We start from the raw sequence: 20,227 nt of genomic DNA, 5'->3' as shown, positions 1-20,227 counted from the left end.
TGTTCTCATGTTATCCGTGGCATTTCTATATATTTAGTATCAGGAATATGAAAGTGACATTACTTATTTACAAAGAAAACTGATAAGTCTTTAAGGGTAACCAGTGTCTTTGTTCATTTACGCATATTTCGAAGGATAATTTAGGTGTATATTTTGGAACACTAGTCCATTTTACCCACCCTCTTGTGACTATCTTAGTAGAAATGAAATACGGTAAAACTGGAAATATTCTCTACAAATTCATTTTTGTTATATTCACGGATTTGAAAAGTCAGTGACAATCGATATACAGTCCAATGATTATATTTATCATCAGGGAAGTGGCAGAGCCAATGAGCAGAGGCCAGCAGGGAGTGAGAAAGTAACATAATACTAATATGTGGACAATCTCCTTTTACATTAAAATAGACAGCTCTACAGTTGTGTGCTTCAAAAACAAAGGAGTTGGGCTGCTAATTTAGCCTTCTGAAGTGATTCATAACATGGGTGGAGGGGGAAAAAGAAAAAAAAACCCATGTAGACAAAGCTGAGATTTAAAACAATGGCATAAAATAAGTATATTCCTGATGCTGAAAGCTTGAGTGTTAGGGAAAAAAAACAATAAGTATCTGTTAGAACTCACATTTCTGTTGCTGAAAATTACACATTGTACCTGGCTCTATGAATCCTAAAATCACTAAACCTCAATATTTCAGATCTAGTTCTATCACCAAATAAAATAAATTATTTAACAATAACCATTTGCAGATGATTTGCCAACAGTCATAAATAGTATATAGCGCCGTAGGCGGATATCTATTCTACCACTTTACACAACAACAGGATACACACACACACCATAAATAAGCAACAATACACACAATGTATGGCAAAGCATAACCCCTTTGCTTTAAAAAAGCATTATCAGAAACACTTTTATACCACTTAAATTCCTATGGCCTATATTTCAGCAACCAAACACATTAAGGGATTTTACTTTAATGTGTAAAAGAGATTCTGCCATTTCGTGTTCTACTTTTGGTAAGTGGGTGAGGTTCTCATAACACATAGTATTATCACAGCACGGTGGCAGAATCTGCACAGGATTATGATGTTTCAAATTGTGAGATTCTGGTTCTGGAACGGGAAGAGGTAATTTCTGCTAGACGTTTTGTCTCAGCCTGGGGGTGACACAATTAGTCTCTGAAGGCAGTAAGGATGGAACAGAGGAGAGCTTATCACTTTGTTGTATCTCATTCACAGAAACACTGACATCTGCAGACAAGTTGTTGACTTGCCTACTTCTTAAAAGCTACAATAAAGTTTGCAACAGGGGTAAGTATGAGGGGAATTTGCAAGTGGATGTGAGTTAAGAGGAGGAAAGAGCTGAAAATCCAGATTTACATTATGGCTAGCATTTTCAGAAGTGCCCGAGTTAGGTACCCAACTCCCAGCAGAAATGAGGTGTCTAACTCCTTTATACAGTTTTGAAATCCAACCCTACATATCTAACTGTACATTATTACTATCAATTCATGAATTGTTTTGCTACTAAATAAACTTTGAAAATATGTGCTGAGTTTTTTCAATCCTTGAGGCAGAATCAAGTCTAAATTAATGCAACTGCAACACAAGCATTTATTAAGAATTAAATTGAATTGTTTTCCATTTTTTTGTTTGTTTGTTTGTTTGTTTTTTAAGAAGCATGGGGACTTCACTGTTAAGGCAGTCTAAGGCAGTTTTCTTAAAAGGTAATGCAGGATTAAAATGATAAACAATAAGTTCCAAGAGACTACAATATATTTTTTATTTTACAAATGCGGAAATAAATGAGAGTTCTCACCCTGCTCATACTGAAGTGAATGGCAAAACTCCTTTTGACTTCAAGAGAACAGGATGGGCCTGAGGCTTTTGAAAACAGAGAGTGGTTATATAAACACAGTGCAACCCTTACACAAGTAGTTGCTACTCTCACAATTAGTCCCAGATGGCTAAAGATTACTTTCATGAGCAAAGATTACAAGAAAAGACTGAAAAATTGTTTTCGGTTGCTTTTAGAATATATGGCAAATTAGAAGAGAGATTCCTTACTGAATGTAAATCAGAAATAATGAGCTCTGCAAAAGGATAGAGATAGAAAGCCATCAGGGAACAGATGATGAATACTTAACACTTGCAATTACTGCCATTTATAAGGAACAAGTTAAAAAGATCAATAAAACTATACATATTGGAAATTAAACATAATAGAATAGCAAAATAAGTTATCTAATCCATTGCCTTTATGGAATATTTTTACTTTTTTCTAAATATTTAAAACATTGTCACTGAGTTCCTATTTGAAAACTTAGACTCTTGTAACAATCTCAGCATACTTTTTGTTTAGGATCTGAATTTTTGTAATTATTCCATATTCTAGATTTGTTTGGGGTTTTGACACAGATCTCCATCTGCAGTGAAAACTCCTGAGACATAGCTAGTTGGTTATAATTAGGTTTTGTGGTGCCAGAGATAATGAAGAAAAAATTAAAATGTGATGATTACTGTGCTGCTATATAAATGGATTTTAAGTTCTAAGTCTTTTGCTTGACTGAATTGGGTGCATTGTGGTTCTTAGGTTGTATATACCAAAACCACTGTTTTTTTCAGTCTGCATCTGTAAATAAGGCTGAAGGTGGTAACTGCAGGATTAAAACAGCCCTGAGTCCAGATGATAGCAGAATCCAGCTCTCTGTTTTAAGAAAAAAAATATTTCCAAGATTGTTTTTCACAATAGAATAAAAAGCAATTAGAGCAGCTTTCTAAATACTGCAACATGGATATCGTTACTTTTATATTTTAACTGTGTGAATACTATGTACAATATAAGTTTAGAATTAAATAATATCAGTGGGGCCCTACCAAATTCATGGTCATGAAAAACGCATCACGGAACATGAAATCTGGTCTCCCCCCCGCCCCTTGAAGTCTGGTCTTTTGTGTACTTTTACCCTGTATTATACAGATTTCACGAGGGAAGACCAACGTTTCTCAAATTGGGGGTTCTGACCCAAAAAGGAGTTGCAGGGGGGTTGCAACGTTATTTTGGGGGGCAGGGTGAAGTATTGTCACCCTTCTGCGCTGCCTTCAGAGCTGGGCATCCAGAGAGCGGTGGCTGCTGACTGAGGGCCCAGCTCTGCAGGCAGCAGCATAGAAGTAAGGGTGGCAATACCATACCATGCCACCCTTACTTCTGCACTGATACTGGTGGTGGCTCTGTCATCAAAGCTGGGCTCTTGGCTGGCAACCACCGCTCTCCAGCTGCCCAGCTCTGAAGGCAGCGCCACCACCAGCAGCAGCGCAGAAGCAAGAGTAGTAGTATCACAACGCCCCCTACAATAACCTTGCGACCTCCCCAACTCCTTTTTGGGTCAGGACCCCTACAATTACAACACAGTGGAATTTCAGATTTAAATAGCTGAAATCATGAAATTTATTATTTAAAAAATTCTATGACCATGAAATTGACCAAAATGGACCATGAATTTGGTAGGGCCCTAAATATCAGGTTACAAGGATAAAACTGACAGGTCAAAAATTTCATCTTTCCGAAATACATTTAAAAGGGTCGAAATTCTAAAAAAATCTGTTAGCCATCCAAAACACAGGGTGCAACCTAGAAAAAGATCCCAACTTCTCATCTGAGCGATCGACCAGCAACAGATCTGGGATGCTGGGGTGAACTCTATTCTTGGGCACACATCTAAACATGCTGGGACAAATCCCATTCATACTGCTTATCCTTGTTCTCTCACTGACTTCAGATTTCAGCACAACAGGTACACATACATGTGAGAGGTATTGTCTCTGCACACAACAATGAAGCAAGTAATGATACACTTTGCATTTTGATAGTACTGTACATTCTGACATTCCCTTTCCTCCAAGGATCCCAAAGTGCTTGACAGACTAATACAAAAATAGATTGCTTTATCCACCACTGAAATGCATTACTCAAAATGCAGCTACTTCTGGGGTGAAATAACTACTTAATACTGCACCACACCACCATACAACAGGGGTCTGATTCTTCATCCCTTACTCATCCAAGTCATTCCATTAAATAAATTTATGTGAAAGGGGCTTGTGGGAGTGAGTAAGGATTAATAACATATATAAGGGGTTCCGGATCTGACTCCATTCTATAGCCTGATCCAAAGCCATGGAAGTGAATGGGAATCCTTAAAGGATCAGGCCCTAAGAAAAGCTGAATCTTTTCCAGGTAAAAACGCAAGGGGAATGGCAGATCAGCAGAGTTCTGGGATCGGGTTATGCACGTGTCAGCCTGTACATGTGAAGCAATTGGGTGTAATTTTTGACCTATCAGCCTTCCGACTCTCCCCTTAAATTCAATCATATTACTGTATTCCAGTATAAAGAAATATATTGGTCTGATATATTGTAAATACAGGCATTTGCTGCTACAGTAGTTTAACAAATCTACATTTACATTTTGTTTAGGTTTCAAATAGTCTCTCTCTCTCTCTCTCTCTCTCTAAATACAATTTCTACCTATCCATGCTAGTGCAGTGTTACTGGACTGACCATAGATCTCAATAGCCACAAATCATTTGGGCAAGTACAATACCTTGTGTGATACATTAGCAACATTACTTTGTTAACCAGAGAAATAAGTGGCTTTAGTTTTAAACTTTTTATCAGCCTTCTCCTAAGCCCAGTATTCGGGGTTAAATCAAAGGTCTGCATACAATTTGTATCTCTAAAGGTGCCACAAGTACTCCTGTTCTTTTATCTCTAAAGTGTATCACCTCATTTCATCAGGAAATTATTTTGTCAATCACTTTTTCCAATCACCATATATATGCTACAGTTCAAATAATGGATTAAAAGGCAGTTTTTCGATGACTGGCAATAAGCAATATTACCTAGTATCTGATACTGTGAGAATAGCACTTGACTTCTATATCCTTTCTATTTGCAGTTTGTTGTAGCCATGTTGGCCAGAGGATATTAGAGAGATAAGGTGGATGAGATAATATCTTTTATTGGACCAAGTTCTGTTGGTGAGAGACACAAGCTTTTGGGTTTACACAGAGCTCTTCTTCAAGTCTGACCTGAAGTTGGTCCAATAAAAAACATTACCTCACACACCTTGTCTAAGACCTTTGCTTCAGAATTTAGTGATCCAAGTCTTCTATATGGCTTCTGTTGATCTTCTTCATGAAAGAAAAATATTTATAAAAAGATGGAGTACTACTACTACTACTACCGTAAAGAATATATAGAGAATCAATATAATCTATATTATATAGAGAATCAATATAATGAAACCAGCGGTTCATTTCACTCAGCTATGTAGCAAGAGCTAGAATTCTCAGGTATTTGTTCATAGAATACGGAGGTCTTCGCTGCTGAATTTATGGACAGGCCCAACCCATGCTGGAAATGGCTAAAAGTCAATAACATGACACCAGTCAATAGTCTATGTTAGATGAGTTATGATCTTAGTTCCATACTTAGCAGGTGTGTATCCACCATTTGGGCTGGGCAGCACTTCAGACAGTCAGAGCCATTGATAGGTGATGATAGGGATTAGTGTTTCTTACCACACACACAGTTTTGAAACTCATGGTCAAATTCATGAATACATACATGAAACCCCACTGACTGCAATAGTAATGTGTTACATGTGCAATTAAAGACAGAATGTAGCTGTATAACTGCTATTATATGCATATGACAATGAAAAGATTCCAACATATAGGTACTTCTAGGAAAGGTGGTACTAGTACTAAGAAATGTTTAATTAAGAAATCCCAGATTTTGCCTTTTCATACTTTAGTGACCTGTGTCACCTACAAGAGCATAGCTGTATAAGGTCCTATTTTATGGGTCTCTTTTTAAACTCATTGGATTAATCATTTTATATCCCTTGCATGTCCCTAATGTTCCGATTTCCATTTTGTTTTTCTGTATAACCATCACGTTAGATTGTTAATGCCTCTTTCACTCTCATTTGAATAAATCAGAAGACATTACTTTGCTTAGTACAGCTGGATTTCTGTCCATTCAATTTTGAAAAACCACTTCATTCTCCCCTTTTATTTTTAAACTGTTAGTTTTTTTAAAACCACATACTTCCCTCCCCAAACCCCAGTATATTTAGGCTTTTTCCTGACCCACCCCTGCAAAATTAAGGCTAGCATTAGTGGTATCACTGAATGTGGCTTATTTTGTAAATAGCCTCCCTTTACAGATAAGTGAAACTGCAGGTGCCTTGTGCATGGCTGTTCCAATGTGGCACTGGAGAACATCCTTCTCTAGACAAAGACACTGAAGAGAGGGAACTCGGCCTGGTTGGGCTGCAGCAAGTCAATCAGGAAACACACAGTCCCCGAGAAGCCTTCATACAGACTATATATGTTTTCTAATGCCCGGGAACCAGCCTTAAATTCTTCTGTAAATAAGAACTCTGCAAACCTAAGAAACAGTAAAGACAAAAAAATAAGTCTTTATTACCTCTCTCTTTATGCAGCTGGCATTGTGCCATCCCTGTGTATCTGTCCATTTGTCATTAGAAGTCTTCACGTCAACTCACTCAATAGGAAGAATATTAATAGTTTCATGTCTGCTAGTTATCAGATGTTATCTGCAAATCTGTTTACACCTTTTCCCCCTCACCAAACTGAGGTCCATTTGATCAAGAACAGAAATGTTCCAATCTGTATTTATATATTTGACATGCTTGGTGCCCGTCTGACATCTACAAGCTTTTGTGTGTCTCTGTATAACATTTATAAGTGTATAAATGTTTTTTTAAAAAGTGTTTTCATATTGGTCTTTGTTTCATCAGGACCCAGCAGGACACAAAACAGCAATGTCTTCTGGATGGATGTGAGAAGCCCTGTATTACAGACATGATTAAGCAGGTGAAATATTCTCAAAATACTATAAAATGAGCAGCATTGAAAATAAGTCATTGTGATTCCGGAACCATTTCCTGCTTGCTAAGGAAAACGGAAACAAACATATCATCATTTAAAAGAGCTACAATATGTTAGAAAAAAATCTGAACTAAAAATAACTGCTCCCTACTATAATTCTACATAGACCTCATTCCATTTAAACCAGTATAAATAGGAAGTCGATGGAGTTACACTGATGTAAAACTGGAGTAAGTAAGTGAGAGAAGAATGAGGCCTGTGTGTGTGTAAAATATGTGGAGAAGCAAGATCCCGGCTTAGTTGCACTTCTATGTACTGAGAGACAGTGTCACATGTTGTGAAAACCAGAGAGAATCAATATAATGAAACCAGCGGTTCATTTCACTCAGCTATGTAGCAAGAGCTAGAATTCTCAGGTATTTGTTCATAGAATATGGAGGTCTTCACTGCTGAATTTATGGACAGGCCCAACCCATGCTGGTAATGGCTAAAAGTCAATAACATGACACCTACTCAATAGTCTATGTTAGATGAGTTATGATCTTAGTTCCATACTTAGCAGGTGTGTATCCACACCATATTTGGGCACTCTGAGTATTCAGAACTTCAGTGCCATCTAGAGCCATTCCTCTAGCCCTCACCCTCCATGGCAACCATAGAGGGAGGTACAAAAAGTCAGTAAGTAGCATGGACCTTTTTGAGTTTAATCCCAGTGAAGGGTTGTGGAGTCACACTACAAGCACCTCATCAGTTAATGTAATCAATTGCTCATGACCCCATTTGAATGCAGACTCTAAAAAGAGGCTGGACTAGTCTGAGGAAGAAATAGGTTGTTAGAATGTAAAATCTGTTAGCATGTTCTGCTCTAGAGACAGAACATCCCTGTTTAAATTGTTTTGTGTTCTGCTGGCTCTGGGCATTTTTAGTTTTGTTTTGGATGTTTAAAGATTTAAGCGACTTAAAGGAATTGTGACCATAGACTATGCAAGGTTCTGAGAGTGTTCTTTGTATTTCACCAAACTTAATATTAAGAATTCACCCCAAAGCCAAAGTGAGGTGCTGCTGAATGGTGAGAATACTAACCTTTGTGCTCTATAGATGTATTTAGAGTTTCCAGTAAGCCTATATAGGAGTAGGAACACATAGGCACTACCAGCCACTCCATGGCAAATTCCAGGTCCCTTCTTCAGCAGGCCCTTCTGCCATGTCAGTTCCCCACAGCGGATACAAGTGTCTAGATACTGGGGCTTCTTGGAAATCAGATAAGCTTTAGCAAACAGGTATGCAATACCTAGGGAAACAGCAGAGAAATCAGTTTTGTTTTTATAAGTACAGTCCAGCTGGCATAACGTTATATGATCAATACATAAGACTATGGAAATTCTCATCTATGATATATATTCACCTGAGTGTACAAGCCACATATGTGAGGGTGGTAGCAGTCTGATAAATTGAGTCATGTGATAAATGCAACTTATCATGCACCTTTAAAAGCCTCACATGCAGTCACCCCACTAGCTCATCTCATTCCAGGACTAACATTTCAACCCCCTGAGCAGCTTAAAAAGGCAGCCACACTTTTGTGTTTAAACCAGCCAGCCACAAGACAAGACATTTTCTTCTCTTCCAAAGATGTGGAGTTCCCCCACCAAATCACATTGACCCATGATCAAGGATGGGCAAAAATTAGTCTTGCAACAATGACAGGTTTAAGACCCAGTAGTTCTCATTTCTACAGAGCTAGAAACGAGAACTAACCCCCTTTCCAATGGGACACATTGCACTTTATTTTAGCCCTGGCAGATCCTGAGATGCTGGCTGTCAGTCATGTCCTTTTTATGTATGAAAAAGCCATTTTAAGTCATTTTTAGATGTGATTCGGTTTTATTAGTTATAATCTCCACGTGATCACTGTGCAGTTGGATTCACAGTAATTAAAAAAAAGATGCTACATGAAAAGGGATACAAATACAGCTTGAATTTTTAAAAATCTGGAATCTCAAAAAACCTGTTTAAAATAGCTCTCAGTGACACATACAAAATATATAGTGGCGTGGTATTGAGTAATGGCTGCATTACTCATGATTGATGAAGGGCACAACATAGAGGACTCCCAGGGAAAGAAAAATCAGAATATTTAGAAGGCTCTAAAAATTACCTCAAATAACTTTCCATTAAACATCCCAATTTTAACCACTTGATATCTTGGTGCTCCGATGGCTGAGAGTAAGTGCTGTATCCCACTGGAAAGCCCCTGTTTTCTAATGGTGTAAATCATCCAGCTCTAGCCCTGCTGTGTTGTGAGGCAGCAGACTATCAATCAGTCCCTGGGACAGGACTAAATACTGCCCATCCTGCACCACAAACTCGTATAATTTTGTGAGGAAATATTCGTCTTTGAGGAGGGAGCAAGAAACTTTCATCCAGTCGGCTGTTCTGTAATAAGAGACTGTGGCCGTTTGAAATTTCTTCATGGTTTGTATTGTTAGAAGTACTGGCCGGGAGATGGATTAGTGAGCAGAGGGCAGGTAAGCCTGCCAAAGGGGCCTCTGCCACACAGATATCACCAGCACACACACAGTGGGCCAAACTCCCATTGGAGTCTAAATTTCTTTCTTTCCAAGAGAGAAATTAACTGAACAAAGCTGGTTTCACTTCCTTTCACCCACAGGGAAGGATCAGGGAAGAGGGACCTTCACTCCCTACATGTCAGGAAAAAGATTAAGCTTCGGCAGAATGCACAGTTAAGGGCTCTAATCATGTGGCACTGTTTGCAATTTGAAAAGAAGACATTTAAAATACATGGATCTCTGCTCTTGAACTTTGTTTAACAAAATGAATGATACTGGAGCACTGTGTCAATTTTTGCTGCTATCTCCTAGGTTTAGGTTACAAAGCCAGTAAGAACAGTTAGGCCACTATGTCCTAGTGGGAAGTAATTTCAATATACAACAGCACAAGCAAACACTGCTAAAGCAAGAGTGAGACCCTCAGCTGGGGTCAGCATGGAACTCAGACAGAAGCTTCCCCTCCTCCCCAGAGCTCTTAAATTTGGGGAAATTCCACAATTAACATTTTGCATACTCATAGATCATAGACTTTTAGGCCAGAAGGGACCATCATGATCATCTAGTCTGACCTGCACATTGCAGGCCACAGAATCTCACCCACCCACTCCTGTAATAGACCCCTAACCTCTGGCTGAGGTACTGAAGTCCTAAAATCATGGTTCAAAGACTTCAAGTTACAGAGAATCCGCCATTTACACTAGTGTAAAGCTGCAAGTGACCCAGGCCCCATGCTGCAGAAGAAGGTGATCACCCCCCCACACAAACACACACACACACCCCTCTGCCAATTCTTTCCCAACCCCAAATACAGTGATCAGTTAGACCCTGAGCATGTGGGCAAGACTCACCAGGCAGATACCTGGGAAAGAATTCTCTAGAGCAACTCAGAGCCTTCCCCATGTAGAAAGCAACAAAGAGTCCTGTGGCACCTTATACACTAACAGATGTATTGGAGCATAAGCTTTCGTGGGTGAATACCCACTTCGTCAGACGCACATAATGGAAATTTCCAGAGGCATTTCCCCATGTAGGTGTTCCATCTCCAGCCATTGGACATATTTGCTACTTCCCTTCCCATAAAAAAATCCTTAGGTCAGATCTGTGCATAAGTGTACAATAGCAACAGACAGCAATAGGCTATGTTTGAGGGGAAGAGGCAAAAAACTTTTCCAGGCCCACCCATAAATACTAAGTCTGGTATTGGCTGTGCCCATTTCAGTACACTAAGGCCACCTTCACCCTCCAGCCAACCAGGACTTGCCTTGGAACTCATATATATCATGCACTGAAGTCTCTGCTATGCATAGGAGCAAGGGCTTGGACTATAGAGATCACACTTGGGCTTCTTGTATGAGATCACAGGGCATTACAGCTAGGTCATCAGGTGACATATTGTACTATTGGATTTTAATGGCTTTTGTAACAACATATTTGAAAGTACCTCAAAGAGTTTTGGGAACTTCCTTCATTGCCTGATCTTCCACCCACTTCAGTAATAAACAAAAAAAAACTTAACTGAAAAAAGCATGAACAATTTTCATAAATGGTAAAATCAGTAAAATTTGACCTGACGTTATTTTCTCAATGGAATCATTTAGTGTGAAAAGCATTGTAATTGGTAACATCTGGCTACTTCACAGCATCAATATGAAAAGGACCTGGAGCTCCATGACACCAGTGCACAAGCTCATTCTCCCGCTCAATTGTCTCTCCCAGTTCAGGAGGCCAGTTGCTGTTCTGTTCTTGGTCCATAAGAAAGTCAATGCTCTGCCATACAAGCTCCTGATCTGCAGGCTGAAGGTACTCGTAATAGGACAGCAGCATCTGAAGGATGGATGAAAGGCCATGGGCTGCACCTGTAAAGAACAGGAATGGTTAAAAGAAGAATTATTTTTGCTCACAGATCCATCACACTGCATCTTTCTACTGGAAATAATTTCTGTGTGGTGCAGATGGGTGTCCTGTCTTCAGGGCTGGCTCTACTGTTTTTGCTGCCCCAAACAGCGTGCCGAATTGCCGCCGTGCACGCTGTCTTCCGGCTGAAGACAGAAGCTGCCGCTGAATTGCCGCTGCGGGCAGCTGAACATAGAAGCTGCCGCCGAACTGCCGCTGCCGTGGAAACGCATGTGCCGCCCTAACGGCACATGGACTGCCCCCACCATCCGCGGCGGCAATTCAGCGTGCTGCTTGGGGTGGCAAAAACACACGGACTGCCGCCCCTTGCAGATTGCCGTCCCAAGCACCTGCTTGGAATGCTGGTCCCTGGAGCCGGCCCTGCCTGTCTTGTTTTGACAGTTATAATATTGTGTTGAGTAAAGGTCTTATACATGCAACTCAAAGATTTGTTACCACTTACATCTTTCAGATTCCTAAATTTAAAGAAAAACTCAGTATGAATTCACCCATCTCACTACAGAGTGGCAACATTTGAGAGTAATGAAAATTCAAGCGGAGATAAAAGATTTCTCTACTGCATTTCACAACTACATAACAGCTGCAAACTCCTCGCTTCAAAGAGACAAAGGCCCCAGCTCAGTGAGGAATCTCACAAAGTTTATGGATTTTTCCCTTATTACAAGTTTTTCTGCAGAAGGGAAATATTGGAGCCTAGTGGCAATATGCAGTACATAACTAGCACTAATCACTGCATTCATTTTAGGTGGCCCACATACAATATCTGTCCATTTACCTGTATGACCATTTGTTAGTTAGAAAAAGCAGACTGTACACATTGTTTGCCTGCCAATGTCTTGTTTCCAAGTGGTCTATTACCTTGGTGTCAAAGCAATGCCTTGGTTTCTAAGTGGTTGGTGTGTTCTACTCACCAAGGTATTCTGTTCCATAATAAGAGTACATGAGTGGGCATGGTTTCCTCTTCTTCACAGCATACTGCTTCCCAGATTCTAATATAGCCTGGCAAATTGATCTGATCTGCACTGGGGTCAACATCTAAGCAGAAAACACCAAAAGAGACAGACTGTTATAACAATTTTCCCTTTTAAAAGTTATACAGCTCCTTTTTTTCATCCTGGCACATATATTAGAGCATTGCCTCTGTGTGCATGTATAATGTATACAGTAATGTTATTAACAATAACAATCATTTATATAGTGTGGTAGGATTACACAATATGTCTCATATACAAGCCTAAATCCTGCTTCAACTAAGTCAGTGACAAAATTCCCATTGATTTCAATGGGATCAGAGTAAGGCCCAATGAAAGAGAGACGCGCTCTCTTCCAAAGATTTTACAGTTCAAGTGAAATGTGATTAACAAGCAGAAGATGAGACACAAGACAACAGCTCAGGGAATGGAGAGTGTGCAGTTACTAATGACGAGAAAGGAGAGATTCTTAGAAGAAGTGGATTCTAAGGAGGAGCAAGGGGGCTTGGTGGATGAATGCTGACAGGCTGTTCCAGGCGTAAGGAACAACATGTAAGGAGCTTTTAAGCAACATAACACAAGAGGAAAGGGAGAAGGTATTAAATTGAAGGAAGGCGCATTAAATTTTCTTGTTTGTTTCATTTGTGGTTGTAGTTGAGGATTAAGTGTTGGTATAGGAGACACTTGGGTTAAGGAACATCCTATCACACAACATGTCTGGGTGCATACCTCTTATCTCCAGGCAACATTACTGAAAATAAAGTGGTTAGTGGTTGTACAGCTGGTTAGAGGGTAGCTGTTTGCAATGTTTTATCACTACAAACAGTCAAAGCTGCCTTGTGTTTACTGATTCGTAAATAATTGGATGATGGCCCACATTACAGCATTAGAAGGAAAAGGTGGCTACCTATTAATTTGTTTCATAGGACATGTACTTTTTCAAGAACTGACTTTGCATCTCAGTAGTCAATTAGGAATCTGGTTTTACATTTTCTTAATTAGGGCTCTAATGATATGCACTTTCCTGTGTTCATTAGCAATTTCCTCTCTACCACTCACATCTGTTACTGGCTGACCTTCACTAAGGAAGCTAAGAGAGGTTCATTTCTAGGCATTTTAATTGCCTGAATCATTAATTCAGGCGTAGTCTGTAGGAAAAAAGCATTTCACAAATAATCCTTTTTCCCTCTCGTGGAGAGAGAAATAGAAGAGAAAAGTGACATCAGGAGGCAGAGAAATAAAAGAAGAATATAATGAATCCTGACAGGACTAGTAACAGAAATAAAAACTAATGATAACCTTACCATTGCTCCTTTCAAAAGGTCTCAAATAAACTACTTGTGCTATAGGACTTATAATGAGCTCTTCATTTTAAAGAATGCTTTTTGAACTGTCAAGTATGCAGGCAATGTTCTTGAAAAGCCATGCACCCTTGTTGGATGAGCAAAATGAGGCGAATGTAGTTGGTGTTATTTAGACCTTGACAGGAAGAAAACGGTTGGAAAAATCTCTCTCTGTTACCTCACTTGTACCCAAATAAAGTATTCTCTGCTACAAACTGCTCAAAGTGACTGTGATATTTGTACACCCCCTTACACAACAGAACCCTGATCAGAATTTTTTAGTGTTACTGCAATACAAATGAATAAGGTTATTAATAATCATAGACTTCACTCATTTTTTGTTAGTGTTTAGAACTAGTCACCTTAGGTTCACTGCATTTGCACCAATGGCTCTGAATTCTTTTCAGTTTTGTGATTATCATACAATCATAGAAATGTAGGGCTGGAAGAGACCTCAAGAGGTCATCTAGTCCAGACCCCTGAAATGAGGCGGTACCAGGTATACATAAACCATCCGTGACAGGTGTTTGTCTAACCTGTTCTTAAAAACCTCCAATGACAGGGATTCCACAAACACCCTTGGGAAGACCATTCTAGAGCTTAACTATGCTTATAGTTAGAAAGCTTTTCCTAATATCTCTAACCTAAATCTCTCTTACTATAGATTAAGCAGATTTCATCTTGTCCTGCCTTCAGTAGATATGGAGTACTCTTTGTAACAGCCATTGACATATTTGAAGATTATCAGGTCCCCCTCTCAGTCTTCTTTTCTCAACACTAAATATGCCCAGGTTTTTAATTTTTCCTCAGAGGTCAGATTTTCTAAACCTCTTATTTTTGTTGCTCTCCTCCGGACTCCCTCCAATTTGTCCACATCTTTCTTAAACTGGCATGCCCAGAACTGTACAAAGTACTCCAGCTGAGGCCTCACCAGTGCCGTGTAGAGCAAGATAATTACCTCCCTGGTCTAACATATGACACCCTGGTTAAAACATGCCAAAATTATGAGAGCCTTTTTCACAACAGCACCACACTGTTGACTCATGTTCAATTTGTAATCCACTATAACCCCCAGATGAGGAGTAGTCAATAGGTGGACCGCGGGCCCAATCTGGACTGCCAGACTCTTTTGAACGGAGCCCAAAATCTTTTAAATTTACTTATTATTATTGTTGGGGTTTTTTATTATTTTCTCTGGAGTCTGGGCCTTCACCAAGAAATCTGGACTTTGACAAAAACTAATTGATTCCCCCTGCCCCAGATCCTTTTCAGCGGTATTACTGCCCAGCCATGTATTCCCCATTTTGTAGCTGCTCATTTGATTTCTTTTCTTCCTAAGTGAAGTACTTTGCACTCAGCTTTACTGAATTTCATCTTGTTTATTTCAGACCAATTCCCCAATTTGTCAAGGTCATTTTGAATTCTAATCCTGTCCTCCAAAGTGCTTACAACCCCTCCCAGCTTGGCATCATCTGCAAATTTCATAAGCATACTCTCCACTGCATTATCCAAGTCATGAATGAAAATATTGACTAGTACTGGACCCAGAACTGACCCCTGTGGAGCCCATTGGATACGTCCTCCAAGTTCAACAGTAAACCATTGATAACTACTCTTAGTTTCGGTTAGTTTGTGTTAAAATCCCTAAACAATTTTTCTTTTGAAAAGCGATATGAATTAGGGGCTTGTCCCCAGATCCTCCATCACAGTGTCTTTTTTTTTTTTTTTTAAAGTGTCATTTAATCCTGGACCTCAAACACGATTAATCATATGATCATTGCATGGTATTATTACAGGGCAGAATTAAGCATGCTTGGGTTACTTAAATGTGCATTTCCATACCTTAACACGCTTGGATTTCTTTTAAATTTAATCTCGGCTCACAATTGCCTGGGAAAATGACATCTCTGTAATGTTTTTATCCTAAATTATTGATAGATGCGCCCAACCTTAACTCCATCTTAATGTATTTTTTTCTGGGAATTACTGTAGTATTGCATTTTATTTGTGATTTTCCTTTGAGCCAGAAAAAATAGCCAGAAGCGCCAACTGCAAATTGTTAGGAAGGATAAACTGTATACCAACTCCAACCAACTCCAAACCATCTGTGAGATGCTTTGATGGTGAAAAAAATAAGGCCAGTAGGGAAATGCTCTCATAATCCATACAAATCCTTGTCTTTGAGGTAGTTGTAATTCTGGTAAACTGTTTTTCCCAGGCCAATTCAAAGGCTGTCACATTTAATACACGCTGGTCATTCAGTAGGTGGCATTATTCCCTTTAAGGCAATAGCTGAATAGCAGTAAGAAGCATTGCACTTCTGCAGGTGCTATTTTTCAGATTAGATTTCTGTGGATATAAAAAGTTTTATGGGATCTTTAATAACAGTAGACATGTTAATCTTAATATCCTCACTACATTTCAATGCAGATCATTACAATCTGCCTGCTTACGTTTTCCTTGCAATTTCAGTTAAATAGGAAAGACTTTTTTTTCTCTTCTGAAACATTGAGTAACGTTGCTGCGTCCTGTTAAACAGCTACTGTTTTCTGGTGATGGATGAAATGATCTCCCATAGCTCTTACTTTCTCAATCACCCTTAAATACACCATTTAAGGACTTAACTATGCTCGGTCCATAGTCTCTTCATTTGTCTATTTTGTCAGTCCAGAGTACCTGTCTCCTTTCATGAAGACACCCCTATGTTTAGTAACAGGTTCCCAACTAATTTAAGCCAAGCATCTCATTCAGTAAATAAATAAAACCCTACTACAAAACCCACCGGGAATTGTTTGGTCTATAATGACCATTCACCCCTTCTGGCTGTTCATTACCACATGGTAGAATTTCTCACCCTTTTCAGGTTGGACCCCCTTTATTCAAAGTCAAACATTTTCATGATTCCCATATACATTTACCATAAGAGTAAAAAATAAAAAAGTATCAGTGAGGACAACGTTAAGCCTATCTCATTTGTGTGTGCACGTGCATAGAGGTTGATAGAGAATACTTACCTTGAAGGGTAAGGGTGTGTGGAGAGTGGGGCAAGAGAGATTTGCTTTGCTTAAGATTGTAATACACTTTTCAACAACTCATGACCTTTATGACTGCATTTGGGGGTTATGACTCCCTCCTTGAGAAACACTACTATATAGTACAGTGTACCATACCTGCTGCCTTTACACTGTAAGCGCCTAGGAATGAGAAACTTATTTGTTTTGTTACAACTATATTGTTGTACTGCATTGTGTACATCTATGACAAAATAATACTTGGCACTTACATAGTGCTTTATTTAATAGTTCTAGAATGGTGATTTTCAACCTGTGGTTCATGGGCCATTAGGTGTTTGCAGCCTATGTCTAAGATTTTCAAAGGGGTCCGCACCTCATTCAAAATTTGTAGGGGTCTGCAGAAGAAAAAAGGTTGAAAACCACTGTTCTAGAATGTAACATTTGCATTTATTGCATTATACTGGAAGCCTTGTTTTATGCATGTAAAAGTTACTGGCTATAGACTTAACAGATCAAATCTCTCCCTGATGTTACTCTAATAAAGGGATCTAAATGATTTCAACCATATATTTCTTGAAATATTTTATAACAATGTCAAAAATAGCAATTGAAATTTGTGCCGTAGTATCAAAAGGCCTTGTTTTGAAATCTCATAATTAAGTATTCTGAACACCCAGCAGAGGGAGCTTTTGAAGCAGCTATCGCATGCACAATAGCTGTAAAATGAAGAACATTTCTGTATTAAGGAGGCCAAATGACTCCAGCATAAAGATGGCCTGGGGCCAGCCCAGTAGTCTAACGACAGTGTGCTGCATTGCAGGACACCAAAATTCAGTTCTCAAGCCTTGTAAGCCCTGTCTCTTACCAGAGCTGGCTCCAGGTTTTCTGCCGCCCCAAGCGGCAAAAAATAAAAACACCCCCCCCCCAAACACAGCACGATCATGCCGCTCCACTCTTCAGTGGCAATTCGGCGGCAAGTCATTTGCTCCAAGAGGGAATGAGAGACTGCCGCCGAATAGCCGCTGAAGACCCGAACATGCCGCCCCAATAGTGGCCGGAGTGCCGCCCCTTGATATTGGTCGCCCCAAGCACCTGCTTCTTTAGCTAGTGCCTGGAGCCGCCTGTGTCTCTTACTGCCAGGCCAGCAGCAATCATTAATGTTTCAAGAACCTTTTCATGGAATGTATTGCTCACTCTTTTGTCTTGCAGGTGATCCCAAAACAGGAGCCATAATTTAAAGGGTGTGAGATGTGGGCTCTCCAAGAAAACCAGAGGCCTCCTGTCTGGATTGGAAGGCTCCACAGTTACAAATATGGCAAGGGCCTAATTCTCCACAATGTTACTCCGTTTGATTGGTATACCACTGTTGTAGTGCAGAAGAAGGATTTTGCTATCTGCATCCCTTCCAAACAGTGGCAGGCACATCACATTTTTTACACCATTCCCTGAAGTACTGATTCTCAAGTGACACCGTCTAGAATGGCACTGCACTGTTGCTAATGCAGATTGGCTGATGCTGTAACATCACTAAGAAGAGAAAGGCAGAACACACAAACTGATAACAGAAAGAGAGGGAGAGGCAAAAAAACAAGAAAGCCAAGCAATAGCCTGTGAGCACAGTATGACCCTGGAAAAAGTTAGAGAGAGAGTTTCTAGGTCTGCTGGTTACAGAGGCTGAATGCTCAGATATTGCTCCTTTTGTTCTTGATTTCTCCTGTATTCAGAGAAGCAGAACTTTGTGCATTTCTTGTAAATAAACAAGATTGCATCAAAGAGAGTAACAGACTATCAATTTCTACTTCCATCTGGAAAAACCCCAGAGCCCCACAATTTGACTAGCTGCTTAGGTTGAAAAGGAGCAACAATACTTTTTTTCTTAAAAAAGAAAATGTCAGATCCCTTTTTTCTTTTCTTCTCTTCTGACTCACATCCCTTGCCTTGGCAACAATACAACAACAAGAGGGCCACTCTCTTTTATGAGACACTAATCCTGATTCCAACCTGAAACCACAGTTTATCCCTGGTGAGGGAACCAGATAATTGCTGAGGAAGACAGTGCAACACTCTTATAACTGCTAGCATGCTATAACAGCATATCTCACTTGCCTGGGGCAAAGAGCACCAAAGTCATCAACTTCTGCACTCAAACTTTCCTTTTAAAGAAAAACAAAAAGTAAATGTTTGCAGCCCTACGTCCTAGAAAACGCCTTAAAAACATGAAAGGAGCATAACTAATGCCCTGGCTACCAGGCAGCGTGAAAGCAGTGAGTTGGGCCTATAGGGGTGGCCTCCAACCATTTACTCTGCCTCAGAATTCAACACTTGAGCAAGTAAAGGAAAAATTACAATCACCTTGCTCCAAACTCCCCTTACCCTGGATCATTCTAAGGGAGAGAGAACAAACATCAGTGGCTCCTCCAGCCTCCCCTCCTCTAGGCCATTCCGTTCCTCACACAGTTCTCCACTTAGACGAAGGCCAGACCCAGAGTACTCTTGTTCTACTGCCCCGCAACTTGCTCCTACGGCTGCCTGTAGCCACCCAGCTCTAACAATGCACTCTCTAGGCCTAAAGAAGGGAACAGAAGGTCCCCGCAGCCAGGGGCGGCTCTAGGAATTTGGCCGCCCCAAGCACGGCGGCATGCCGCAGGGGGCATGCTGCCGGTCCCGTGGCTCCGGGGGACCTCTTGCAGACGTGCCTGCGGAGGGTGCGCTGGTCCCACGGCTCCGGTGGAGCATCCGCAGGCACGCCTGCGGGAGGTCCACCCGAGCCGCGGGACCAGCGCACCCTCCGCAGTCATGCCTGTGGGAGGCCCACCCGAGCTGCGGGACCAGCGGACCCTCCGCAGTCATGCCTGCCAGAGGTTTGCTGGTCCCGCGGCTCCGGTGGACCTCCCGCAGGCATGACTGCGGAAGGTCCGCCGGAGCCGCCTGCTGCCCTCCCGGCAAAATGCCGCCCCAACCTCACGCTTGGCGCGCTGGGGTCTGGAGCCGGCCCCGCCCGCAGCTCCAGCTTCCCTTCCTAACCAAGGGAAGTGGCAAAGCATAGCTCCCAGTTCTTCCAATGGGACTGGGAAATGATGCTGCAAATGGAGCAGCCCGGAGGAAGTGTGAGGTGCCTCTGGGCTGTGGAGTTAGCTTCTATCCTTCTGTCACCTCCCAATGTTATAGGCTTTAATTAATGGAGCCGTGTAGTCTCAGACTAACCATCTCCAAACACCATCCCTACCCAGTGCTCTTCCTGCAGAAAATGCTACCACAGAGCACTGATCAGCAATATAATCCAGAGCTTAATTTTAACTACATATAGTTGAGAATGCTCCCAAATTAAAATATTCTGGGATGGATGAAAGAACATGTCTAAAAAGAGCAACTACGTAAGATTTGCAAATTAACAGAGACACAGCTATAGCCTTGTGTAGCAAGGCAGTCACCCCACTCCGGCCCTGAAAGGGTTAAAAGCCACCCCTTGGAGAGGGCTGGGGCTGAGAGCCA

General features: G+C 40.7%; 1 protein-coding gene and 1 long non-coding RNA gene across 2 annotated transcripts in view; one reads left to right on the top strand and one right to left on the bottom strand.

Annotated features, from left to right (window-relative positions):
- Positions 1–1,153: 1,153 nt before the first annotated feature.
- LOC120388001 lies at positions 1,154–18,402 on the top strand. The gene is made up of 3 exons (XR_005590475.1): positions 1,154–1,314; positions 6,833–6,908; positions 17,945–18,402. It is a non-coding gene; the product is annotated as an uncharacterized LOC120388001 (long non-coding RNA).
- The window catches only part of LANCL3 (LanC like 3), a 32,652-nt gene continuing 17,987 nt past the window's right edge, over positions 5,563–20,227 (bottom strand). The window contains exons 2-5 of the mRNA XM_039509504.1: positions 12,319–12,442; positions 11,152–11,349; positions 8,007–8,214; positions 5,563–6,459 (exon numbers count right to left, since the gene is read on the bottom strand). Of these exons, the coding sequence (XP_039365438.1) occupies positions 6,300–6,459; positions 8,007–8,214; positions 11,152–11,349; positions 12,319–12,442 (690 nt within the window). The 3' untranslated portion in view covers positions 5,563–6,299. The remainder of the gene's footprint in view (positions 6,460–8,006; positions 8,215–11,151; positions 11,350–12,318; positions 12,443–20,227) is intronic.

The sequence above is a fragment of the Mauremys reevesii genome, linkage group 1 (genome assembly GCF_016161935.1).
Source record: "Mauremys reevesii isolate NIE-2019 linkage group 1, ASM1616193v1, whole genome shotgun sequence".
NCBI classification, from domain to species: Eukaryota; Metazoa; Chordata; order Testudines; family Geoemydidae; genus Mauremys; species Mauremys reevesii.
This window is presented reverse-complemented; position numbering and strand designations above follow the sequence as displayed.